The sequence below is a fragment of the Oncorhynchus keta genome, chromosome 35 (genome assembly GCF_023373465.1).
Source record: "Oncorhynchus keta strain PuntledgeMale-10-30-2019 chromosome 35, Oket_V2, whole genome shotgun sequence".
Taxonomy (NCBI): Eukaryota; Metazoa; Chordata; class Actinopteri; order Salmoniformes; family Salmonidae; genus Oncorhynchus; species Oncorhynchus keta.
The window spans coordinates 466698-494479 of NC_068455.1; the positions used below are offsets into that span (position 1 = coordinate 466698).

General features: G+C 47.6%; 1 protein-coding gene across 1 annotated transcript in view; it reads right to left on the bottom strand.

Annotated features, from left to right (window-relative positions):
* The window catches only part of fgfr3 (fibroblast growth factor receptor 3), a 275420-nt gene that overhangs the window by 82621 nt on the left and 165017 nt on the right, over positions 1 to 27782 (bottom strand). Inside the window, 1 exon segment of the mRNA XM_052495875.1 lies at positions 14381 to 14550. Within this exon segment, the coding sequence (XP_052351835.1) occupies positions 14381 to 14550 (170 nt within the window).

Here is a 27782-nt window from a genome sequence, read left to right on the forward strand (position 1 = left end):
GTTTATGTCTGGTCAGGACTACAGGAAACTCTGCTATCTACCAGGTATATAGGAGTTTATGTCTGGCCAGGACTACAGGAAACTCTGCTATCTACCAGGTATATAGGAGTTTATGTCTGGTCAGGACTACAGGAAACTCTGGTATCTACCAGGTATATAGGAGTTTATGTCTGGCCAGGACTACAGGAAACCCTGCTATCTACCAGGTATATAGGAGTTTATGTCTGGTCAGGACTACAGGAAACCCTGCTCTCTACCAGGTATATAGGAGTTTATGTCTGGCCAGGACGACAGGAAACCCTGCTCTCTACCAGGTATATAGGAGTTTATGTCTGGCCAGGACTACAGGAAACTCTGCTATCTACCAGGTATATAGGAGTTTATGTCTGGTCAGGACTACAGGAAACTCTGGTATCTACCAGGTATATAGGAGTTTATGTCTGGCCAGGACTACAGGGAACCCTGCTCTCTACCAGGTATATAGGAGTTTATGTCTGTTCAGGACTACAGGAAACTCTGCTATCTACAAGGTATATAGGAGTTTATGTCTGGTCAGGACTACAGGAAACTCTGCTCTCTACCAGGTATATAGGAGTTTATGTCTGGTCAGGACTACAGGAAACTCTGGTATCTACCAGGTATATAGGAGTTTATGTCTGGTCAGGACTACAGGAAACTCTGCTATCTACCAGGTATATAGGAGTTTATGTCTGGTCAGGACTACAGGAAACTCTGCTCTCTACCAGGTATATAGGAGTTTATGTCTGGTCAGGACTACAGGAAACTCTGGTATCTACCAGGTATATAGGAGTTTATGTCTGGTCAGGACTACAGGAAACTCTGCTATCTACCAGGTATATAGGAGTTTATGTCTGGTCAGGACTACAGGAAACTCTGCTCTCTACCAGGTATATAGGAGTTTATGTCTGGTCAGGACTACAGGAAACTCTGGTATCCACCAGGTATATTGTCACGACTTCTGCAGAAGTCGTTGCCTCTCCTTGTTCGGGCGGTGCTCGGCGTTTGACGTCACCCCGCTCCTCCGCTCTCTCCACTGGCTTCCAGTTGAAGCTCGCATCCGCTACAAGACCATGGTGCTTGCCAACGGAGCTGTGAGGGGAACGGCACCTCAGTACCTCCAGGCTCTGATCAGGCCCTACACCCAAACAAGGGCACTGCGTTCATCCACCTCTGGCCTGCTCGCCTCCCTACCACTGAGGAAGTACAGTTCCCGCTCAGCCCAGTCAAAACTGTTCGCTGCTCTGGCCCCCCAATGGTGGAACAAACTCCCTCACGACGCCAGGACAGCGGAGTCAATCACCACCTTCCGGAGACACCTGAAACCCCACCTCTTTAAGGAATACCTAGGATAGGATAAGTAATCCTTCTCACCCCCCTAAAAGATTTAGATGCACTATTGTAAAGTGGCTGTTCCACTGGATGTCATAAGGTGAATGCACCAATTTGTAAGTCGCTCTGGATAAGAGCGTCTGCTAAATGACTTAAATGTAAAATGTAAATGTCTTCTAGCCATCATTGATCCTTTTTTCATTCTCCATTGGTTTTGTCTTGTCTTCCCACACACCTGTTTTCTATCCCATTCATTACCTGTTGTGTATTTAACCCTCTGTTTCCCCTCATGTCTTTGTCAGAGATTGATTTGTTGTCAGTGTAGTATTATTGTTTGTATAGGTGCGCGTCGGGTCTTCGTACCCATGTTTTGTTTGTACATTTATTGTTATGGAGCATACTTGTGGAACTTTATTAAAAGACTCCATATTTACACTCCATTTGACTCTCCTGCGCCTGACTTCCCTGCCACCTATACACATATGCATGACAGAATCTCTGACCAATATATATGAAGTCAGCAGGAGAAGACACTATACCCATGGACCTGGAGGAATGCGTTCAGGAACAAGCGAGGGAGCTTGAGTGTATCAGCTCCGTCATGGAGCACATTGTCCAGAAAATGGATCGCTGGGAGAGACAGGGAGTTTCTCCAGCTCCACCACCACCACAACCGGAATCTCCCGTGAACGTTTGTTCCTCTCCGGAATCGAGGATCCATTTATCCCTACCCACGGGATACAACGGAGATACTGCCGGCTGCCAGGGTTTCCTCCTCAAGCTAAACTTATATCTAGCCACGGCCTCCCCAGTACCATCTGACCGTGAGAAGAGTTACGCCCTCGTCTCATGCCTCACCGGGAAAGCCCTGGAATGGGCCAGCGCTGTGTGTAGTAGGGAGGATGCGGCGTTGGACCATTTTGAGGAGTTCACCCGCCAGTTCCGGATAGTATTCGATCACCCACCTGAAGGCAAAGCAGCGGGTGAGCTCCTCTATCATCTGAGGCAGGAGACGAGGAGTGCACAGGATTTTGCTTTGGAATTTAGGACCTTGGCTGCCGGCGCTGGATGGAGCGACAGGGCCCTGATCGACCATTACCGTTGTAGTCTACGCGAGGACGTCCGTCGGGAGCTGGCCTGCAGAGACACCACCCTCACCTTCGACCAGCTGGTGGACATGTCCATCAAGCTGGACAACATGCTGGCTACTCGTGGACGTCTAGATCGGGATCTGGTTGTTCCATCCTCCCGCACCCTCTCTCCCGAACCTATGGAATTGGGAGGGATGTTGCGCAGGGAGACCGGAGGGGGTTCCCGCTCGAGCACCATTCATGGTCGCAGAGGGCACACTGCTGGTCGGTGCCGGGTTGGTTCCTCTGGGAATAGAGAGGGCAGGCAGGGCATTCTGGCGTCACCCCAGGTGAGTAGGCACCATTCTCATCCAGAGCCCTCTGCTGCACTAATGTTTGTCTCTGTCTCTTTTCCTGATTTTTCACTGCATTCCCAGTATAAGGCACTAGTTGATTCAGGTGCGGCTGGGAATTTCATTAATAAAAGTCTAGCTCATAGTTTAGGGATCCCTATTGTTCCTGTGTATATGCCTATCCCTATTCATGCCTTAGATAGTCGACCATTAGGGTCAGGGTTTATCAGGGAGGTTACCGCACCTTTGTGTATGATAACGCAGGAGGGTCACAAGGAGAAGATTAGTCTTTTCCTTATTGATTCTCCTGCGTATTCTGTGGTGCTAGGCCTAACCTGGTTAGTTTGTCATAACCCCACTGTTTCTTGGCCACAGAGGGCTCTCACGGGGTGGTCGCGAGAATGCTCAGGTAGGTGTTTAGGGGTTTCCGTTGGTGCTACTACGGTGGAAAGTCCAGACCAGGTCTCCACCGTGCGCATTCCCCCCGAATATGCCGATTTGGCTCTCGCCTTTTGTAAAAAGAAGGCGACTCAATTACCACCCCATCGACGGGGGGATTGTGCGATAGATCTCCTGGTAGACGCTGCATATCCCAAGAGTCACGTGTATCCCCTGTCGCAAGCGGAGACGGAGGCTATGGAGACATATGTCTCTGAATCCCTGCATCAGGGGTTCATTCAGCCATCCATTTCACCCGTCTCCTCGAGTTTCTTTTTTGTGAAGAAAAAGGATGGCGGTGTACACCCGTGCATTGATTATCGAGGTCTTAATAAAATCACAGTGAAATATAGCTACCTCTGATCAATGCGGTTATTGAGTTAATGCACGGGGCACGTTTTTTCACAAAATTGGATCTCAGGAGTGCGTACAATCTGGTGCGTATTAAGAAGGGTGATGAGTGGAAGACGGCATTTAGCACTACCTCAGGTCATTATGAGTACCTGGTCATGCCATATGGGTTGATGAATGCTCCATCAGTTTTCCAATCATTTGTAGATGAGATCTTCAGGGACCTGCACGGGCAGGGTGTAGTGGTGTATATCGATGATATTCTGATATACTCTGCTACACGCGCCGAGCATGTGTCCCTGGTGCGCAGGGTGCTTGGTCGCCTGTTGGAGCATGATCTATATGTCAAGGCTGAGAAATGCTTGTTTTTCCAACAATCCATCTCCTTCCTAGGGCATCGGATTTCCACTTCAGGAGTGGAGATGGAGAGCGACCGTATTACAGCCGTGCGTAATTGGCCGACTCCAACCACGGTAAAGGAGTTGCAGCATTTTTTGGGGTTTTCCAATTACTACCGGAGGTTTATCCGGGGTTTTGGTCAGGTGGCAGCTCCCATTACCTCACTGCTAAAGGGGGGCCCGGTGCGCTTGCAGTGGTCGGCTGAGGCGAACAGGGCTTTTGAGCACCTGAAGACTCTGTTTACCTCGGTGCCTGTGCTGGTTCATCCGGATCCCTCTTTGCCATTCATAGTGGAGGTGGATGCATCCGAAACTGGGATAGGAGCAGTGCTCTCTCAGCGTTCGGGTACGCCACTGAAGCTTCGCCCCTGTGCTCTCTTTTCGAAGAAGCTCAGCCCAGCGGAGCGAAACTATGATGTGGGGAACCGAGAGCTGTTAGCTGTCGTAGAAGCCTTGAAGGTGTGGAGGCATTGGCTTGAGGGGGCTAAACACCCTTTTCTCATCTGGACTGACCACCGCAATCGTGAGTAAATCCGGCAGGCGAAGAGATTGAATCCTCGCCAGGCAAGGTGGGCCATGTTTTTCACTCGTTTTGTGTTTACTCTTTCTTACAGACCAGGCTCCCAGAACATTAAGGCAGACGCATTGTCTCGGCTGTATGACACAGAGGAGCGGTCCATGGATCCCACTCCCATACTCCCAGCTTCGTGTCTGGTGGCGCCGGTAGTGTGGGAGCTGGACGCGGACATTGAGCGGGCGTCACGTGCAGAGCCTTCTCCCCCTGAGTGTCCAGCTGGTCGTCTGTACGTTCCGTCTGCTGTCCGCGACCGATTGATATATTGGGCTCACACGTCACCCTCCTCTGGTCATCCTGGGATAGGTCGGACGATGCGCTGTCTTGAAGGAAGGTACTGGTGGCCCACTTTATCTAAGGATGTGAGGATTTATGTTTCTTCCTGTTCGGTGAGCGCCCAGTGCAAGGCTCCTAGACACCTGCCCAGAGGTAAGCTACAACCTCTACCCGTTCCTCAACGGCCATGGTCGCACCTGTCGGTGGATTTTTTGACTGATCTTCCACCTTCACAGGGTTACACCACGATCCTGGCCGTTGTGGATCGGTTTTCAAAGTCCTGTCGTCTCCTCCCTTTGCCCGGTCTCCCTACGGCCTTACAAACTGCAGAGGCCCTGTTTACACACGTTTTCCGGCACTATGGGGTGCCTGAGGATATAGTGTCTGATCGGGGTCCCCAGTTCACATCAAGGGTCTGGAAGGCGTTCATGGAGCGTCTGGGGATCTCGGTTAGTCTTACCTCAGGTTTTCACCCCGAGAGTAATGGGCAGGTGGAGAGAGTTAACCAGGATGTGGGTAGGTTTCTGCGGTCTTATTGCCAGGATCGGCCGGGGGAGTGGGAGAAGTTCGTGCCCTGGGCAGAGATGGCTCAGAACTCGCTACGTCACTCCTCCACTAACCTTACTCCTTTTCAATGTGTATTAGGGTATCAGCCGGTTCTGGCTCCTTGGCATCAGAGCCAGACCGAGGCCCCTGCGGTGGACAATTGGTTTCGGCACGCTGAGGAAACCTGGGAGGCAGCCCACGTCCACCTTCAGCGTGCCATAAGGCGCCAGAAAATTGGCGCAGACCGTCGCCGCAGTGAGGCCCCAGTGTTCGCACCAGGGGACAGGGTCTGGCTCTCGACCCGAAACCTGCCCCTTCGCCTGCTCTGCCGGAAGCTGGGTCCGCGGTTTGTGGGGCCGTTTAAAGTCCTGAGGAGAGTGAACAAGGTATGTTATAGGTTACAACTACCCACTCATTAGCGTATTAATCCCTTGGTCCATGTGTCTCTCCTCAGGCCGATGGTGGCTGGCCCGCTCCAGGAGGCTGAAGTGCGTGATGTTCCTCCGCCTCCTCTGGACATCGAGGGGGTTCCGGCGTACTCTGTTCGATCCATTTTGGATTCGAGACGTCGGGCGAGGGGCCTTCAGTACCTCGTGGACTGGGAGGTGTACGGGCCGGAGGAGAGATGCTGGGTTCCGGTGGAGGACGTGTTAGATCCTTCCATGTTATCAGAATTCCACCGTCTCCATCCGGATCGCCCTGCACCTCGCCCTCCGGGTCGTCCCCGAGGCCGGTGTCGACGCACAGCTGGAGCCGCGCGTCAGGGAGGGGGTACTGTCACGACTTCTGCCGAAATCGTTGCATCTCCTTGTTCAGGCGGTGCTCGGCGTTCGACGTCACCGGTCTTCTAGCCATCTGATCCTTTTTTCATTTTCCATTGGTTTTGTCTTGTCTTCCCACACACCTGTTTTCAATCCCATTCATTACCTGTTGTGTATTTAACCCTCTGTTTCCCCTCATGTCTTTGTCAGAGATTGATTTGTTGTCAGTGTAGTGTTATTGTTTGTATAGGTGCGCAACGGGTCTTCGTACCCATGTTTTGTTTGTACATTTATTGTTATGGAGCATACTTGTGGAACTTTATTAAAAGACTCCATATTTACACTCCATTTGACTCTCCTGCGCCTGACTTCCCTGCCACCTATTACAACTATGCATGACATATATAGGAGTTTATGTCTGTTCAGGACTACAGGAAACTCTGCTCTCTACCAGGTATATAGGAGTTTATGTCTGTTCAGGACTACAGGAAACTCTGCTCTCTACCAGGTATATAGGAGTTTATGTCTGGTCAGGACTACAGGACACTCTGCTCTCTACCAGGTATATAGGATTTTATGTCTGGTCAAGACTACAGGAAACTCTGCTCTCTACCAGGTATATAGGAGTTTATGTCTGGCCAGGACTACAGGAAACTCTGCTCTCTACCAGGTATATAGGAGTTTATGTCTGTTCAGGACTACAGGAAACTCTGCTCTCTACCAGGTATATAGGAGTTTATGTCTGTTCAGGACTACAGGAAACTCTGCTCTCTACCAGGTATATAGGAGTTTATGTCTGGTCAGGACTACAGGACACTCTGCTCTCTACCAGGTATATAGGATTTTATGTCTGGTCAAGACTACAGGAAACTCTGCTCTCTACCAGGTATATAGGAGTTTATGTCTGGCCAGGACTACAGGAAACTCTGCTCTCTACCAGGTATATAGGAGTTTATGTCTGGTCAGGACTACAGGAAACACTGCTATCTACCAGGTATATAGGAGTTTATGTCTGGTCAGGACTACAGGAAACTCTGCTCTCTACCAGGTATATAGGAGTTTATGTCTGGTCAGGACTACAGGAAACACTGCTATCTACCAGGTATATAGGAGTTTATGTCTGTTCAGGACTACAGGAAACCCTGCTCTCCGCCAGGTATATAGGAGTTTATGTCCGGTCAGGACTACAGGAAACTCTGCTATCTACCAGGTATATAGGAGTTTATGTCTGTTCAGGACCACAGGAAAATCTGGTATCTACCAGGTATATAGGAGTTTATGTCTGGTCAGGACTACAGGAAACTCTGGTATCTACCAGGTATATAGGAGTTTATGTCTGGCCAGGACTACAGGAAACTCTGCTATCTACCAGGTATATAGGAGTTTATGTCTGTTCAGGACTACAGGAAACCCTGCTCTCCGCCAGGTATATAGGAGTTTATGTCCGGTCAGGACTACAGGAAACTCTGCTATCTACCAGGTATATAGGAGTTTATGTCTGTTCAGGACCACAGGAAAATCTGGTATCTACCAGGTATATAGGAGTTTATGTCTGGTCAGGACTACAGGAAACTCTGGTATCTACCAGGTATATAGGAGTTTATGTCTGGCCAGGACTACTCCTCCTCCCTGTAGGATGTCTCCTCCTCCCTGTAGGATGTCTCCTCCTCCTTGTAGGATGTCTCCTCCCTGTAGGATGTCTCCTCCTCCCTGTAGGATGTCTATAGGAGTTTATGTCTGGTCAGGACTACAGGAAACCCTGGTGTCTACCAGGTATATAGGAGTTTATGTCTGGCCAGGACTACTCCTCCTCCCTGTAGGATGTCTCCTCCTCCCTGTAGGATGTCTCCTCCTCCTTGTAGGATGTCTCCTCCCTGTAGGATGTCTCCTCCTCCCTGTAGGATGTCTCCTCCTCCCTGTAGGATGTTTCCTCCTCCCTGTAGGATGTGTCCTCCCTGTAGGATGTGTCCTCCTCCCTGTAGGATGTCTCCTCCCCCCTGTAGGATGTCTCCTCCTCCCTGTAGGATGTCTCCTCCTCCCTGTAGGATGTCTCCTCCCCCCTGTAGGATGTCTCCTCCTCCCTGTAGGATGTCTCCTCCCTGTAGGATGTCTCATCCTCCCTGTAGGATGTCTCCTCCTCCCTGTAGGATGTCTCCTCCTCCCTGTAGGCTGTCTCCTCCCTGTAGGCTGTCTCCTCCCTGTAGGCTGTCTCCGCCCTGTAGGATGTCTCCTCCCTGTAGGATGTCTCCTCCTCCCTGTAGGATGTCTCCTCCTCCCTGTAGGATGACTCCTCCTCCCTGTAGGATGTCTCCTCCTCCCTATAGGATGTCTCCTCCTCCCTGTAGGATGTCTACCTCCCTGTAGGATGTCTCCTCCTCCCTGTAGGATGTCTCCTCCTCCCTGTAGGATGTCTCCTCCTCCCGGTAGGATGTCTCCTCCTCCCGGTAGGATGTCTCCTCCTCCCTTTAGGATGTCTCCTCCCCCTGTAGGATGTCTCCTCCTCCCTGCAGGATGTCTCCTCCTCCCTGTAGGATGTCTCCTCCCTGTTGGATGTCTCCTCCCTGTAGGATGTCTCCTCCTCCCTGCAGGATGACTCCTCCTCCCTGTAGGATGTCTCCTCCCTGTTGGATGTCTCCTCCCTGTAGGATGACCCCTCCCTGTAGGATGTCTCCTCCCCCTGTAGGATGTCTCCTCCTCCCTGCAGGATGTCTCCTCCTCCCTGCAGGATGTCTCCTCCTCCCTGTAGGTTGTCTCCTCCCTGTTGGATGTCTCCTCCCTGTAGGATGTCCCAGTTTGGCCGGGTGGCCAGGCAGTTCTAAGAAGAGTCTTGGAGGTTCCAAAATTCTTCCAGTTAAGAATGATGGAGGCCATTGTGTTCTTGGGGACCTTCAATGCTGCAGACATTTTTTGGTACCCATCCCCAGATCTGTGCCTCGACACAATCCTGTCTCAGAGCTTAGTAGACAATTTCTTCGACCTCATCGCTTGGTTTTGCTCTGACATGCACTGTCAACTGTGGGACCTTTTATAGACAAGTGTGTGCCTTTCCAAATCATGTACAATCAATTGAATTTACCACAGGTGGTCTCCAATGAAGTTGTAGAAACATCTCAAGGATGATCAATGAAAACAGGATGCACCTGAGTCTCATAGCAAAGGGTCTGAATACTGGACATCATATGCGAATTGAATGCCCCCCCATCTATCTTCAGAGTTTGTTCTGTTAGGTGACCTAAACTGGGATATGCTTAACACCCCGGCCATCCTACAATCTAAGCTAGATGCCCTCAATCTCACACGAATCATCAAGGAACCCAGCAGGTACAACCCTAAATCCGTAAACATGGGCACTCTCATAGATATTATCCTGACCAACTTGCCCTCCAAATACACCTCTGCTGTTTTCAATCAGGATCTCAGCGACCACTGCCTCATTGCCTGCATCCGTTATGGGTCCGCGGTCAAACAACCACCCCTCATTACTGTCAAACGCTCCATAAAAAAGTTCTGCGAGCAGGCCTTTCTAATCAATCTGGCCAGAGAATCCTGCAAGGATATTGACCTCACCCCGTCAGTTGAGGATGCCTGGTTGTCCTTTAAAAGTAATTTTCTCACCATCTTCGATAAGATAAGATAAGCATGCCCCTTTCAAAAAATGTAGAACTAAGAACAGACCTTGGATCACTTCAGACCTGACTGCACTCGACCAGCACAAAAACATCCTGTGGCGTACTGCACTAGCATCGAATAGTCCCCGGGATATGCAACTTTTCAGGGAAGCCAGGAACCAATACACACAGTCAGTTAGGAAAGCAAAGTCGAGCTTTTTCAAACAGATATTTGCATCCAGTTGCTCTAACTCCCAGCTGCCCACTGCACCGAGGCTAGGAAACACTGTCACCAACGATAAATCCACAATAATCGAGAGTTTCAATAAGCATTTCTCTACGGCTGGCCAGGCTTTCCTCCTGCCTACCCAAACCACGGCCAACAGCTCTGCACCCCCCACAGCTACTTACCCAAGCCTCCCCTGCTTCTCCTTCACCCAAATCCAGATAGCTGATGTTCTGAAAGAGCGGCAAAACCTGGACCCGTACAAATCAGCTGGGCTAGACAATCTGGACCCTCTCTTTATAAAATGATCCGCCGCCAATGTTGCAACCCCTATTACTAGTCTGTTCAACCTCTCTTTCGTATCGTCCGAGATTCCCAAAGATAGGAATGCTGCCACGGTCATCCCCCTCTTCAAAGGAGGTGACACTCTAGACCCAAATTGACACTATAGACCCAAACTGTTACATCCATCCTGCCCTGCCTAACTAAAGTCTTCGAAAGCCAAGTGAACAAACAGATCACTGACCATTTCAAATCCCACGTACCTTCTCCGCTGTGCAATCCGGATTCCGGGCTGGTAACGGGTGCACCTCAGCCACGCTCAAGGTACTAAACGGTATCATAACCGCCATCAATAAAAGACAGTACTGTACAGCCGTCTTCATTGACCTGGCCAAGGCTTTCGACTCTGTCAATCACCGTATTCTTATCGGCAGACTCAACAGCCTTGGTTTCTCAAATGACTGCCTTGCCTGATTCTACTTCTGATCTACTTCTCAGATAGAGTTCAGTGTGTCAAATCGGAGGGCCTGTTGTCCGGACCTCTGGCAGACTCTATGGGGGTACCACAGGGTTCAATTCTCGGGCCAACTCTTTTCTCTGTATATATCAATGATGTCGCTCTTGCTGCGGGTGATTCCTTGATCCACCTCTATGCAGACGACACCATTGTATACACTTTCGGCCCATCATTGGACACTGTGCTATCTAACCTCCAATCGAGCTTCAATGCCATACAACACTCCTTCCGTGGCCTCCAACTGCTCTTAAACGCTAGTAAAACCAAATGCATGCTTTTCAACCGATCGCTGCCTGCACCCGCATGCCCGACTAGCATCACCACCCTGGACGGTTCTGACTTAGAATATGTGGACAAGTACAAATACCTAGGTGTCTGGCTAAACTGTAAACTCTCCTTCCAGACTCATATTAAGCATCTCCAATCCAAAATTAAATCTAAAATCGGCTTCCTATTTCGCAACAAAGCCTCCGTCACTTACGCTGCCAAACATTCCCTCGTAAAACTGACCATCCTACCGATCCTCGACTTCGGCGAAGTCATTTACAAAATGGCTTCCAACACTCTACTCAGCAAACTGGATGCAGTCTATCACAGTACCATCCGTTTTGTAAGCAAAGCCCCATATAGCACCCACCACTGCGACCTGTATGCTCGCGTCGGCTGGCCCTCGCTACATATTCGTCGCCAGACCCACTGGCTCCAGGTCATCTATAAGTCTTTGCTAGGAAAAGCTCCTCCTTATCTCAGCTCACAGGTCACCATAGCAACACCCACCCGTAGCACTCGCTCCAGCAGGTATATCTCATTGGTCATCTCCAAAGCTAACACCCACTTTGGCTGCCTTTCCTTTCAGTTCTCTGCTGCCAATGACTGGAACGAATTGCAAAAATCACTGAAGTTGGAGACCTATATCTCCCTCTCTAACTTTAAACATCAGCTATTTGAGCAGCTTACCGATCGCTGCAGCTGTACATAGTCCATCTGTAAATAGCCCACCCAATCTACCTCATCCCCATACTGTTTTTATTTACTTTTTACTTTTGCACACCAGTATTTCTACTTGCACATCATCATCTGCACATCTATGACTCCAGTGTTAATTTGCTAAATTGTAATTACCTCGCTACTATGGCCTATTTATTGCCTTACCATCTTACTCCATTTGCACGCACTGTATACATATTTATATATTGTGTTGACTGTACTTTTGTTTATCCTATGTGTAATTCTGTGTTGTTTTTTGTCGCACTGCTTTGCCAGGACACAGTGGTAAATGAGAACTTGTTCTCAACTGGCCTACCTGGTTAAATAAAGGTGAGATAAATAAATGAATAAATACTTATGTAAGGTATTTCAGTTTTAAATCATGTAAGGTATTTCAGTTTTATAATTTCGAAAAACCTGTTTTTGCTTTGTCATTATAGCGTATTCTGTGCAGAGGAAATGTTTTTATTTAATCCATTTTAGAATAAGGGTGTTTTGTAGCAAAAGTCAACTCATCACACTTTTCCAATCACACAAACATTCGGGCATCATCACAGACTCCTTAAAAACAATTAGGGGTGTGGATCAGAACACCAGTCAGTATCTGGTGTGGATCAGAACACCAGTCAGTATCTGGTGTGGATCAGAACACCAGTCAGTATCTGGTGTGGATCAGAACACCAGTCAGTATCTGGTGATCACAGACTCCTTAAAAACAATTAGGGGTGTGGATCAGAACACCAGTCAGTATCTGGTGTGGATCAGAAAACCAGTCAGTATCTGGTGTGGATCAGAAAACCAGTCAGTATCTGGTGTGGATCAGAAAACCAGTCAGTATCTGGTGTGGATCAGAAAACCAGTCAGTATCTGGTGTGGATCAGAAAACCAGTCAGTATCTGGTGTGGATCAGAAAACCAGTCAGTATCTGGTGTGGATCAGAAAACCAGTCAGTATCTGGTGTGACCTCCATTTGCCTCATGCAGCACGACCCATCTCCTTCGTATAGAGTTGATCAGGCTGTTGATTGTGGCCTGTGGAATGTTGTTCCACTCTGCAGTGGCTGTGTGAAGTTGCTGAATATTGGCAGGAACTAGAAATGCGCTGTCCTACAAATCGATCCAGAGCATCCCAAACATGTCTGGTGAGTATGCAGGCCAAGACATTTTCAGTTTCCAGAAATGGTGTCCAGATCCTTGAGACATCGAGCCGTGCATGGCAGCAGTGATGGCAGCGGATGAATGGCACGACAATGGGCCGTAGGATTTCCTCATGGTATCTTTGTGCATTCAAATTGCAATTGATAAAATGCAACTCTGTTTTCGTTGTCCGTAGCTTATGCCTGCCCATACCAAAACTCCACTGCCACCATGGGACAGTCTGTTCACAACGTTGACATCAGAAAACCACTCGCCGACACAACGCCATACACGTGGTCTACGGTTGTGAGGCCGTTTGGACGTACTGCCAAATTCTCTAAAACAATGTTGAAGGCGGCTTATGGTAGAGAAATTAACATTAAATGATCTGCCAACAGCTCTGGGGGACATTCTTGCAATCAGCATTCCAATTGCACACTGCCTCAAAACAAAACTGCACATTTTAGAGGGGCATTTTATTGTCCCCAGCACAAGGTGCACTTGTGTAATAATCATGCTGTTTAATCAGCTTCTTGATATGCCACACCTGTCAGGTGGATGGATTATCTTGTCAAAGGATACATTCTCACTAGCAGGGATCTAAACACATTCGTGCACCACATTTAAGACAAATAAGCTTTTTGTGCGTATGGAACATTTCTGGGATCTTATATTTCAGCTCATTAAACCAACACTTTATATGTTGCGTTCATATTTTTGTTTAGTGTACATACATTTAGCTAATACATTATTGTGGTATTACTCTGTAGGCTACGGACCTATTCAAAGCTTCCCTTTGGCATCTCAGCATACAATCTGCCTGTAGTTATGGACCTCAACCTGCAGGTGGTTTGCTTTTTGTGATTGAGGAAACAGCTGCAAGGTTCTGACAGATGGATGTGTGGTGGTGGAAAGGACACACCCAAAAAACACTCACATCAAACCACACCCACAAGCTAACCCCACCCACAAGCTAACCCCACCCACAAGCTAACCCCACCCTCAAACCAACTCGCGTTTGGCATCTGTCATGGCTGCCAGCATTTCTTGAGGAGCCCAAAAAAACAAATCAGTGTGTGCAGTTCCTCGAACAGAAAACTATGTTTAAGTGAGAAGTAGGCATTGGTCTGAAGCTGAAGAATCAAGGAAATTCACATGAGCAACACCATGCCTACTCCACCCATGCCCTACCAAGGTTTTCTAGCACACAGCTTTGACCAACTACAGTAGCTATGTTGGTCTATTGTACTTCAAACAATGTGTATGCAGGTTGCTTAGGCTTCAAACATTCTCAAACAGCCTATTTCATACTCTTATATATCTTATATAGTGCACTACTTTTGACAAGGTCCGTAGGGCTTAAAGTACTGCTCTATAGGGCCTTGGTCAAAAGTAGTGCACTGTGTAGGGAATAGGGTGCTATTTGGGATGCCTCCTTGGTAAGAACTCTGTATACCTCTGTCGACTAACTTCTGACTACTAATGTCTGATTGGTTGTCTGACTCACCTTGATCCCGCCCATCCTCTGTTCACCCTTAAACTCCTTCCCATTCTTCAGCCAATGGATGGAGGGCGTGGGGTTTCCAGCGGCAGCGCAACGGAATTTGACGGTATTGGCTGCTGGGATAGCGAGGAGCTTCTTCTCCATGCGGTCCGGTCTGGTCCAATACGGGCCTTCTGATTGGACAGGAGAGAGAGGAGGGCATGTTAGTCATCGTGGACTGTTTGAGTGTATCAGATTTAACTTCCTGGTTAATATAAATAGCTAGATGTTGACTCAACACATAAACTCGATGCATTATATATACAGCAGTGTGTGGACACCCCTTCAAATTAGTGGATTCGGCTATTTCAGCCGCACACGTTGCTGACAGGTGTATAAAATCCAGCACACAGCCATGCCATCTCCATAGACAAACATTGGCAGTAGAATGGCCTTACTGAAGAGCTCAGGGACTTTCAACTTGGCACCGTCACAGGATGCCACCTTTCCAACAAGTCATTTCACCACATTTTGCAACACTCACTACCGAGTTTCAAATTGCCTCTGGAAGCAACGTCAGCACAATAACTGTTAATCAGGAGCTTCAGGAAATGGGTTTGGATGGCCGAGCAGCTGAACACAAGTCTAAGATCACAATGCACAATGCCAAGCGTCAGCTGGAATGGTGTAAACTTTGCCGCTATTGGACTCTGGAGCAGTGGAGAAGCGTTCTCTGGAGTGATGAATCACGCTTCACCATCTCAAACATATCAAATCAAGTGTTATTGTTCACAAGCGCCAAATACCGTGAAATGCTTCCTTACAAGCCCTTAACCATTAATGCAGTTCAAGAAATAGAGTTAAGAAAATATTTCTGAAATAAACTAAAGTAAAAATAGTTATAAAAAGTAACACAATAAAATAACAATAACAAGGCTTTATACAGGGGGTACCGGTACCGAGTCAATATGGGGTGGTACAGCTGAGTCGACGTAATTTGTAAATGTAGGTAGGGGTAAAGTGACTATGCATAGATAATAAACAGCGAATGGGGGTGGTGTCAATGTAAATTGTCCAGGCGGCCATTTTACTAATTATTCAGCAGTTTTATGGCTTGGGTGTAGAAGCTGTTAAGGAGCCTTTTGGACCCAGACTTGGCGCTCCGGTACTGCTTGCCGTGCGGTAGCAGAGAGAACAGTCTATGACTTGGGTGACTGGAGTCTTTGACATTTTTTAGGCCTTTCTCTGACACCACCTAGTATATAGGTTCTGGATGTCAGGAAGCTTGGCCCCAGTGATGTACTGGGCAGTACGCATTACCCTCTGTAGTGCATTACGGTCAGATGCCGAGTAGTTGCCATACCAGGTGGTGATGCAACCGGTCAGGATGCTCTCGATGGTGCAGCTGTAGAACTTATTAAGCACGCACCCCTAAGGGGCACCCGTGTTGAGGATCAGCGTGGCAGATGTGTTGTTACCTACCCTTATCCCCCGCGGCGGCCCGTCAGGAAGTCCAGGATCCAGTTGCAAAGGGAGGAGTTTAGTCCCAGGGTCCTTAGCGTAGTGATGAGCTTTGAGGGCACTATGGTGTTGAACGCTGAGCTGTAGTCAATGAACAGCATTCTCACATAGGTGTTCCTTTTGTCCAGGTTGAAAAGGGTAGTGTGGAGTGTGATTGAGATTACATCATCTGTGGATTTGCTGGGGCGGTATGTGAATTGAGTCTAGGGTTTCTGGGATGATGGTGTTGATGTGATCCATGATCAACCTTTCAAAGCACTTCATGTCTACAGACGTGAGTGCTACGGGGCGGTAGTCATTTAGGCAGGTTACCTTCACTTTCTTGGGCACAGGGACTATGGCCTTATAGAGTCTTAGTCTCAAGATCGGTTTGTGGTGGTAAATAGACGGCTAAGAGTAATACAGATGAAAACTCTCTTGGTAGATAGTCTACAGTTTATCATGAGGTTTTTAATATTAGACATCGCGCTCCAGCTGTTACTGACAAATAGACACACACCCCCTTACCAGACATTCAGTAGCTGCTCTGTCCTGCTGATGCAGGAGTAGCCAGTCAGCTCTATATTATACGTGATGTCGTTCAGCCGTGTCTTGGTGAAACACAAGATATTATAGTTTTTAATGTCCTGTTGGTGGGATAGTCTCAATCGTAGATCATCTAGTTTATTCTCCAGTGATTGCTCGTTGGTCAATAGAATGGATGGTGAAGGCAGTTTACTCACTCGACCTCCGCCCCCTGTATTTCTGTCTTTTCTTCACGCGAATGACAGGGATTTGGACCTGGTCTGGGAGTAGGATATCCTTTGTGTCGGACTCATTAAAGAAAACATCTTTGTCCAGTTTGTGGTGATTCATCGCTGTTCTGATGTCCAGAAGCTATTTTCGGTCATAAGAGATGGTAGTAGCAACATTATGTATAAAATATGTTTATAAACCATGTGGGGGATGCCAGGAGAATGCTACCTGCCCCAATGCATAGTAGCAACTGTAAAGTTTGGTGGAGGAGGAATAAAGGTCTGGGGCTGTTTTTCATGGTTCGGCCTAGGTTCCAGTGAAGGGAAATATTAATGCTTAAGAATACAATGACATTCTAGACGATTCTGTTCTTCCAACTTTATGGCAACAGTTTGGGGAAGGCCCTTTCCTGTTTCAGTATGACAATGCCCCTGCGCACAAAGCAAAGTCCATATAGAAATGCTTTGTCGAGATCGGTGTGGAAGAACTTGACTGGCCTGAGCAGAGCCCTGACATCAACCTCATCGAACACCTTAGAGATGAATTGGAACACAGACTGTGAGCCAGGCTTAATTGCCCAACATCAGTGCCCAACCTCATTAATGCTCTGGTGGCTGAATGGAAGCAAGTCCCCGCTGCAACGTTCCATCATCTAGTGGAAAGCCTTCCCAGAAGACTGGAGGCTGTTATAGCAGCAATGTTCCAACATCTAGTGGAAAGCCTTCCCAGAAGAGTGGAGGCTGTTATAGCAGCAATGTTCCAACATCGAGTGTAAAGCCTTCCCAGAAGACTGGAGGCTGTTATAGCAGTAATGTTCCAACATCTAGTGGAAAGCCTTCCCAGAAGAGTGGAGGCTGTTATAGCAGCAATGTCCCAACATCTAGTGGAAAGCCTTCCCAGAAGAGTGGAGGATGTTATAGCAGCAATGTTCCAACATCTAGTGGAAAGCCTTCCCAGAAGACTGGAGGCTGTTATAGCAGCAATGTCCCAACATCTAGTGGAAAGCCTTCCCAGAAGACTGGAGGCTGTTATAGCAGCAATGTTCCAACATCTAGTGGAAAGCCTTCCCAGAAGACTGGAGGCTGTTATAGCAGCAATGTTCCAACATCTAGTGGAAAGCCTTCCCAGAAGAGTGGAGGCTGTTATAGCAGCAATGTTCCAACATCTAGTCTTCCCAGTGGAAAGCCTTCCCATCTAGAAGAAGTGGAGGCTGTTATAGCAGCAATGTTCCAACATCTAGTGGAAAGCCTTCCCTGAAGAGTGGAGGCTGTTATAGCAGCAATGTTCCAACATCTAGTGGAAAGCCTTCCCTGAAGAGTGGAGGCTGTTATAGCAGCAATGTTCCAACATCGAGTGGAAAGCCTTCCCAGAAGAGTGGAGGCTGTTATAGCAGCAATGTTCCAACATCTAGTGGAAATCCTTCCCAGAAGACTGGAGGCTGTTATAGCAGCAATGTTCCAACATCTAGTGTAAAGCCTTCCCAGAAGACTGGAGGCTGTTATAGCAGCAATGTTCCAACATCTAGTGGAAATCCTTCCCAGAAGAGTGGAGGCTGTTATAGCAGCAATGTTCCAACATCGAGTGTAAAGCCTTCCCAGAAGAGTGGAGGCTGTTATAGCAGCAATGTTCCAACATCGAGTGTAAAGCCTTCCCAGAAGAGTGGAGGCTGTTATAGCAGCAATGTTCCAACATCTAGTGGAAAGCCTTCCCAGAAGAGTGGAGGCTGTTATAGCAGCAATGTTCCAACATCTAGTGGAAATCCTTCCCAGAAGACTGGAGGCTGTTATAGCAGCAATGTTCCAACATCTAGTGGAAAGCCTTCCCAGAAGAGTGGAGGCTGTTATAGCAGCAATGTTCCAACATCGAGTGTAAAGCCTTCCCAGAAGAGTGGAGGCTGTTATAGCAGCAATGTTCCAACGTCTAGTGGAAAGCCTTCCCAGAAGAGTGGAGGCTGTTATAGCAGCAATGTTCCAACATCTAGTGGAAAGCCTTCCCTGAAGAGTGGAGGCTGTTATAGCAGCAATGTTCCAACATCTAGTGGAAAGCCTTCCCAGAAGAGTGGAGGCTGTTATAGCAGCAATGTTCCAACATCTAGTGGAAAGCCTTCCCAGAAGAGTGGAGGCTGTTATAGCAGCAATGTTCCAACATCTAGTGGAAAGCCTTCCCTGAAGAGTGGAGGCTGTTATAGCAGCAATGTTCCAACATCTAGTGGAAAGCCTTCCCAGAAGAGTGGAGGCTGTTATAGCAGCAATGTTCCAACATCTAGTGGAAAGCCTTCCCTGAAGAGTGGAGGCTGTTATAGCAGCAATGTTCCAACATCGAGTGGAAAGCCTTCCCAGAAGAGTGGAGGCTGTTATAGCAGCAATGTTCCAACATCTAGTGGAAATCCTTCCCAGAAGAGTGGAGGCTGTTATAGCAGCAATGTTCCAACATCGAGTGTAAAGCCTTCCCAGAAGACTGGAGGCTGTTATAGCAGCAATGTTCCAACATCTAGTGGAAATCCTTCCCAGAAGAGTGGAGGCTGTTATAGCAGCAATGTTCCAACATCGAGTGTAAAGCCTTCCCAGAAGAGTGGAGGCTGTTATAGCAGCAATGTTCCAACATCGAGTGTAAAGCCTTCCCAGAAGAGTGGAGGCTGTTATAGCAGCAATGTTCCAACGTCTAGTGGAAAGCCTTCCCAGAAGAGTGGAGGCTGTTATAGCAGCAATGTTCCAACATCTAGTGGAAATCCTTCCCAGAAGACTGGAGGCTGTTATAGCAGCAATGTTCCAACATCTAGTGGAAAGCCTTCCCAGAAGAGTGGAGGCTGTTATAGCAGCAATGTTCCAACATCGAGTGTAAAGCCTTCCCAGAAGAGTGGAGGCTGTTATAGCAGCAATGTTCCAACGTCTAGTGGAAAGCCTTCCCAGAAGAGTGGAGGCTGTTATAGCAGCAATGTTCCAACATCTAGTGGAAATCCTTCCCAGAAGACTGGAGGCTGTTATAGCAGCAATGTTCCAACATCTAGTGGAAAGCCTTCCCAGAAGAGTGGAGGCTGTTATAGCAGCAATGTTCCAACATCGAGTGGAAAGCCTTCCCAGAAGAGTGGAGGCTGTTATAGCAGCAATGTTCCAACATCTAGTGGAAATCCTTCCCAGAAGAGTGGAGGCTGTTATAGCAGCAATGTTCCAACATCGAGTGTAAAGCCTTCCCAGAAGACTGGAGGCTGTTATAGCAGCAATGTTCCAACATCTAGTGGAAATCCTTCCCAGAAGAGTGGAGGCTGTTATAGCAGCAATGTTCCAACATCGAGTGTAAAGCCTTCCCAGAAGAGTGGAGGCTGTTATAGCAGCAATGTTCCAACATCGAGTGTAAAGCCTTCCCAGAAGACTGGAGGCTGTTATAGCAGCAATGTTCCAACATCTAGTGGAAAGCCTTCCCAGAAGACTGGAGGCTGTTATAGCAGCAATGTTCCAACATCTAGTGGAAAGCCTTCCCAGAAGACTGGAGGCTGTTATAGCAGCAATGTTCCAACATCTAGTGGAAATCCTTCCCAGAAGAGTGGAGGCTGTTATAGCAGCAATGTTCCAACATCGAGTGTAAAGCCTTCCCAGAAGAGTGGAGGCTGTTATAGCAGCAATGTTCCAACATCGAGTGTAAAGCCTTCCCAGAAGAGTGGAGGCTGTTATAGCAGCAATGTTCCAACATCTAGTGGAAAGCCTTCCCAGAAGACTGGAGGCTGTTATAGCAGCAATGTTCCAACATCTAGTGGAAAGCCTTCCCAGAAGACTGGAGGCTGTTATAGCAGCAATGTTCCAACATCTAGTGGAAATCCTTCCCAGAAGAGTGGAGGCTGTTATAGCAGCAATGTTCCAACATCGAGTGTAAAGCCTTCCCAGAAGAGTGGAGGCTGTTATAGCAGCAATGTTCCAACATCGAGTGTAAAGCCTTCCCAGAAGAGTGGAGGCTGTTATAGCAGCAATGTTCCAACGTCTAGTGGAAAGCCTTCCCAGAAGAGTGGAGGATGTTATAGCAGTAATGTTCCAACATCGAGTGGAAAGCCTTCCCAGAAGAGTGGAGGCTGTTATAGCAGCAATGTTCCAACATCTAGTGGAAAGCCTTCCCAGAAGAGTGGAGGCTGTTATAGCAGCAATGTTCCAACATCTAGTGGAAAGCCTTCCCAGAAGAGTAGAGGCTGTTATAGCAGCAATGTTCCAACATCTAGTGGAAAGCCTTCCCAGAAGAGTGGAGGCTGTTGTAGCAGCAATGTTCCAACATTGAGTGGAAACAGCCTTACCAGAAGTGTGGAGGCTGTTGTAGCAGCAAGGGGGGACAAGTGTATGTTTCCCATGCCAATAAACCCCTTTGAATTGAATTGAGTAGAGAAATAGTGTAGAGAGAAAATTGGCGAGGGCACTAGAACAGTCTGCAGCACCCAGCCTCACCCTCCTAGAATCTGAAGTCAAATGTCAACTATTTGCTGATGATCTGGTGCTGCTGTCACCAACCAAGGAGGGCCTACAGCAGCACCTAGATCTTCTGCAAAGATTCTGCCAGACCTGGGCCCTGACAGTAAATCTCAGTAAGACCAAAATAAATGTGTTCCAAAAAAGGTCCAGTCACCAGGACCACAAATACAAATACAAATTCTAGACACCATTGCCCTAGAACACACAAAAAAATATACATACCAGGGCCTAAACATCAGCACCACAGGTAACTTCCACAATGCTGTGAATGAGCTGAGAGAAGGCAAGAAGGGCCTTCTATGCCATCAAATGGAACATAAAATTCGACATACCAATTAGGATCTGGCAAAAAATTATTGAATCAGTTATAGAACCCATTTCTCTTCATGACAGTGAGGTCTGGGGTCCGCTCACCAACCAAGAATTCACTAAATGAGACAAACACCAAATTAAGACTCTAGATGCAGAATTCTGTTCACAAACACAAACAGAACCACAGAGCCCCAGGACAGAAACCCAATTAGACCCAACCAAATCATGAGAAAACAAAAAGATAATTACTTGACACATTGGAAAGAATGAACAAAAAAAACAGAGCAAACTAGAATGCTATTTGGCCCTAAACAGAGAGTACACAGTGGCAGAATACCTGACCACTGTGACTGACCAAAAATTAAGGAAATATTTGACTATGTACAGACTCAGTGAGCATAGCCTTGCTATTGAGAAAGGCCGCCGTAGACAGACCTGGCTCTCAAGAGAAGACAGGCAATGTGCTCACTGCCCACAAAATGAGGTGGAAACTGAGCTGCACTTCCTAACCTCCTGCCAAATGTATGACCATATTAGAGACACATATTTCCCTCAGATTACACAGATCCACAAAGAATTCAAAAACAAACCCAATTTTGATGCACAACTCCCATATCTAGTGGGTGAAATACCACAGTGTGCATTACACAGCAAGATTTGTGACCTGTTGCCTCAAGAAAAGGGCAACCAGTGAAGAACAAACACAATTAATTTTCCCTTTTTGAACTTTGTGCACATAATATGACGTTTGAAATGTCTTTATTCTTTAGGAACTTTTGTGAGTGTAATGTTTACTGTTCATTTGTATAGTTTATTTCACTTTTGTTTATTATCTACTTCACATGCCTTGGCAATGTAAACATATGTTTCCCATGCTAATAAAGCCCCTTAAATTGAAATTGAATTGATATTGAATTGAGACACACACACACACACAGAGAGAGAGAGAGAGAGAGAGAGAGAGAGAGAGAGAGAGAGAGAGAGAGAGAGAGAGAGAGAGAGAGAGAGAGAGAGAGAGAGAGAGAGAGAGAGAGAGCACATTAGTACACCCTAGACCAGCAGCTAAGAGAAACCAGCTGACACACACACACACACACACACACACACACACACACACACACACACACACACACAACACACACCACCACAAACACACAAATCTTCACACAGTCCTTCAAAAGGGAAATCTTCACCAGTCCTTCACTGCTTCCCCTTCTCTGTCTCCCTCCCTCCCTCCCTCCCTCCCCCTCCCTCCCTCCCTCCCTCCCTCCCTCCCTCCCTCCCTCCCTCCCTCCCTCCCTCCCTCCCTCCCTCCCTCCCTCCCTCCCTCCCTCCCTCCCTCCCTCCCTCCACTCCACTCCACTCTCTCTCTCCCATCTCCACTCAATTCAATTCAAGGTTTTTATTGGCATGGGAAACATGTGTTAACATTGCCAAAGCAGGTGAAATAGATAATCAACAAATGTGAAATAAACAATAAAAATTAACAGTAAACATAAAACTCACAGAAATTCCAAAATAATAAAGACATTTCAAATGTCATATCATGTCTATATACAGTGTTGTAACTATGTGCAAAAGGGAAAATAAATAAACATGAGTTGTATGTATGTGTTTTGTCACGTTCTGACCTTTATTTCCTTTGTTTTGTATTTATTTACTTACACAGACAGAGCATCTCAGACACTCCTCTCTCACACCCCCTCCCTCACACTCCTTCTCTCACACCCCCTCCCTCACACCCCCTTTCTCACACCCCCACCCTCACACTCCCTCCCTCACACCCCCCACACCTCCTTTCTCACACCTCCCTAACTGAGAACCCTCTCTCTTTCTTTCTCTCTCTCTCTCTCCTCCAATCCTCTCTCTCCTCCTCCTCCACTCCAGATACAGATATGGTCAGACCAAGTTATGAGAAATGTTTTGTGTGTTCAATTATGGTGTTGTTCAAGATTAATTTATACTTGTGTTTCTGACATTTGATTTTTTTTACTGAAAATTCATGATTATTTTCTGCACACTTGTTTTCTGTGTACATACAGTACCAGTCAAAAGATTGGACACAACTACTCATTCCAGGGTTTTTCTTTATTTGTACGATTTTCGACATTGTAGAATAATAGTGACGACATTAAAACTATGAAATAACACATGGAATCATGTAGTAATCAAAAAGAGTGTTAAACAAATCAAAATATATTTTATATTGGAGATTCTTCAAAGTAGCCACCCTTTGCCTTGATGACAGTTTTGCACACTCTTGGCATTCTCTCAACCAGCTTCATGAGGTAGTCACCTGGAATGTATTTCAATTAACAGGTGTGCCTTGTTAATTTGTGGAATTTATTTCCTTCTTAATGCGTTTGAGCCAATCAGTTGTGTAGTGACAAGGTAGGGGAGGTATACAGAAGATAGCTCTATTTGGTAAAAGACCAGGTCCATATTATGGCTAGAACAGCTCAAATAGGCAAAGAGAAATGACAGTCCATCATTACTTTTAAGACACGAAGGTCAATCAATGTGGAAAATCTCAAGAATTTGGAATGTTTCTTAAAGTGCAGTTGAAAAAACCATCAAGTGCTATGATGAAACCGGCTCTCATGAGGACCGCCACAGGAAAGGAAGACCCAGAGTTACCTCTGATGCAGAGCATAAGTTCATTAGAGTTACCAGCCCAAATAAATGCTTCACAGAGTTCAAGTGACACATCTCAACATCAACTGTTCAGAGGAGACTGCGTGAATCAGGCTGCAAAGAAACCACTACAAAAGGACACCAATAAGTAGAAGAGACTTGCTTGGGCCAAGAAACAAGCAAAGGACGTTAGACCAGTGGAAATCTGTCCGTTGGTCTGATGAGTAGAAATGTGAGATTTTTGGTTCCAACCTCCATGTCTTTGTGAAACACAAAGGTGAATGGATGGTCTCCACATATGTGGTTTCCAATGTGAAGCATGGAGGAAGAGGTGTGATGGTGTGGGGGTGCATTGCTGGTGACACTGTCAGTGATTTATTTAGAATTCAAGGCACACTTAACCAGCATGGCTACCACACTATTCTGCAGCGATAAGCCATCCTATCTGGTTTGTGCTTAGTGGGACTATCATTTGTTTTTCAACAGGACAATGACCCAACACACCTCCAGGCTGTGGAAGGGCTATTTTACCAAGAAGGAGAGTGATAAATTGCTGCATCAGATTACCTGGCCTCCACAATTACCCGACTTCAACTCAGTTGAGATGGTTTGGGATGAGTTGGACCGCTGAGTGAAGGAAATGCAGCCAACAAGTGCTCAGCATATGTGGGAACTCCTTCAAGACTGTTGGTGCATTCCAGGTGAAGCTGGTTGAGAGAATGCCAAGAGTGTGCAAAGCTGTCATCAAAGCAAAGAGTGAATATTTGAAGAATCTCAAATATAAAATCTATTTTGATTTGATTAATATCCTTTTGTTTATTACATGATTCCATATGTGTTATTTCATAGTTTTGATGTCTTCACAATTATTCTACAGCGTGGAAAATAATACAAATAAAGAACAACATTTGAATGAGTAGGTGTGTACAGACATTTGACTGGTACTGGTATGTACAGTATCCTACAGTATGTGCTATGGTAATATCAGCTGAAACATGGGGCAGTGTAACATGGGGCAGTGTAACATGGGGCAGTGTAACAGTGGGCAGTGTAACAGGGGGCAGTGTAACATGGGGCAGTGTAACAGGGGGCAGTGTAACAGGGGGCAGTGTAACAGGGGGCAGTGTAACATGGGGCAGTGTAACATGGGGCAGTGTAACAGGGGGCAGTGTAACAGGGGGCAGTGTAACAGGGGCAGTGTAACAGGGGGCAGTGTAACAGGGGGCAGTGTAACAGGGGGCAGTGTAACAGGGGGCAGTGTAACAGGGGGCAGTGTAACAGTGGGCAGTGTAACAGTGGGCAGTGTGACATGGGGCAGTGTAACAGTGGGCAGTGTAACATGGGGCAGTGTAACAGGGGGCAGTGTGACATGGGGCAGTGTAACAGGGGGCAGTGTGACATGGGGCAGTGTAACAGGGGGCAGTGTGACATGGGGCAGTGTAACAGGGGGCAGTGTGACATGGGGCAGTGTAACAGGGGGCAGTGTAACAGGGGGCAGTGTAACAGGGGGCAGTGTAACAGGGGGCAGTGTAACAGGGGGCAGTGTAACAGGGGGCAGTGTAGCAGGGGGCAGTGTAACAGGGGGCAGTGTTAGGGTTAAGGCAGGTATATCTGAGGATAACTGGGGCAATTAGCTGCCTGGTGGTTGACACAGTGCTGTGAGGCGCTACGGTACAGTAGATCAGATCAGGGCTCAGATGGGGAGAGATACAGCGAGCCATTACCGCAGACAGGAAATTGAGTAGACTAGGTCCGAGCAGAGTTGGGGAGCCTGAGAGTGGAGCAGTGGAGGGGGGGCAGAGTGGAGCAGGGGGGGGGCTGAGAGTGGAGCAGAGTTGGGGGGCAGCAACACTGGCAGTTCTGATTCAGATTACAGGGAGCGCTTTGAGGGCATGCTGCCCCTGGCCCCTCGGGGCCCTAGACAAACAGAGACGGCCCAGTGGTGCCCCGACGGTAGCTCAGCGCTGCCCTGCGCACCAGCAATGCTGCATAGCTCATCACCACAGATCTAACCCTGTTAAATAGTTTAGGAACACAGATCTAACCCTGTTAAATAGTTTAGGAACACAGATCTAACCCTGTTAAATAGTTTAGGAACACGGATCTAACCCTGTTAAATAGTTTAGGAACACGGATCTAACCCTGTTAAATAGTTTAGGAACACAGATCTAACCCTGTTAAATAGTTTAGGAACACGGATCTAACCCTGTTAAATAGTTTAGGAACACAGATCTAACCCTGTAGTGTGTAGTGTGTGGCCTGTAGTGTGTAGTGTGTGGCCTGTAGTGTGTAGTGTGTGGCCTTTAGTGTGTAGTGTGTGGCCTGTAGTGTGTAGTGTGTAGTGTGTGGCCTGTAGTGTGTAGTGTGTGGCCTGTAGTGTGTAGTGTGTAGTGTGTGGCCTGTAGTGTGTAGTGTGTGGCCTGTAGTGTGTAGTGTGAAGCGTGTGGCCTGTAGTGTGTAGTGTGTGGCCTGTACTGTGTAGTGTGTGGCCTGTAGTGTGTAGTGTGTAGTGTGTGGCCTGTAGTGTGTAGTGTGTGGCCTGTAGTGTGTAGTGTGTGGCCTGTAGTGTGTAGTGTGTAGTGTGTGGCCTGTAGTGTGTAGTGTGTGGCCTGTAGTGTGTAGTGTGTGGCCTTTAGTGTGTAGTGTATGGCCTTTAGTGTGTAGTGTGTGGCCTGTACTGTGTAGTGTGTGGCCTGTACTGTGTAGTGTGTGGCCTGTAGTGTGTCTGGAGGGGTTCACAAGAAGACACGTCACACAGACAGCCAGACAGCCAGACAGCCAGACAGCCTGACAGACAGACAGACAGACAGACAGACAGACAGACAGACAGACAGCCAGACAGACAGACAGAGACAGTCAGACAGAGTCAGACAGACAGACAGACAGACAGACAGACAGACAGACAGACAGACAGACAGACAGACAGAGACAGAGACAGACAGACAGACAGAGTCAGACAGAAAGAAAGACAGACAGACAGACAGACAGACAGACAGACAGACAGACAGACAGACAGACAGAGTCAGACAGACAGAAAGACAGACACACACACAGACACACAGACACACAGACAGCTGTGATTATTCCAGTTTCATTGACATACTGTGACCTGTAATGTGTTGCAGGCTACTTTGAGGCTGGCTGCCTCCTCTCTCTGTGTGAGAGCTCTGTCTTCTTGACCAAGGGTAAAACAGAGTTATTCTACAGGGTATGGTATGAGCTCATTTCTCCCCACAGCAGACTGATCCAACCCTAACCACTCATTAAGTTGGTGACTAAAAATGGTGACAAAAAACCCCAAACCCTCTCTCTCTTTCAAAAAAAAAAAGTCATTAGAGTAGAGTGTGTCTGCCTGCTACGTGGGGGGTTTAACCTCTATGTCCCCTGCTACGTGGGGGGTTTAACCTCTCTGTCCCCTGCTACGTAGGGGGTTTAACCTCTCTGTCCCCTGCTACGTAGGGGGTTTAACCTCTCTGTCCCCTGCTACGTAGGGGGTTTAACCTCTCTGTCCCCTGCTACGTAGGGGGTTTAACCTCTCTGTCCCCTGCTACGTGGGGATTAACCTCTCTGTCCCCTGCTACGTGGGGGGTGTAACCTCTCTGTCCCCTGCTATGTAGGGGGTTTAACCTCTCTGTCCCCTGCTACGTGGGGGTTTAACCTCTCTGTCCCCTGCTACGTGGGGTGTTTAACCTCTCTGTCCCCTGCTACGTGGGGGGTTTAACCTCTCTGTCCCCTGCTACGTGGGGGGTTTAACCTCTCTGTCCCCTGCGTGGGGT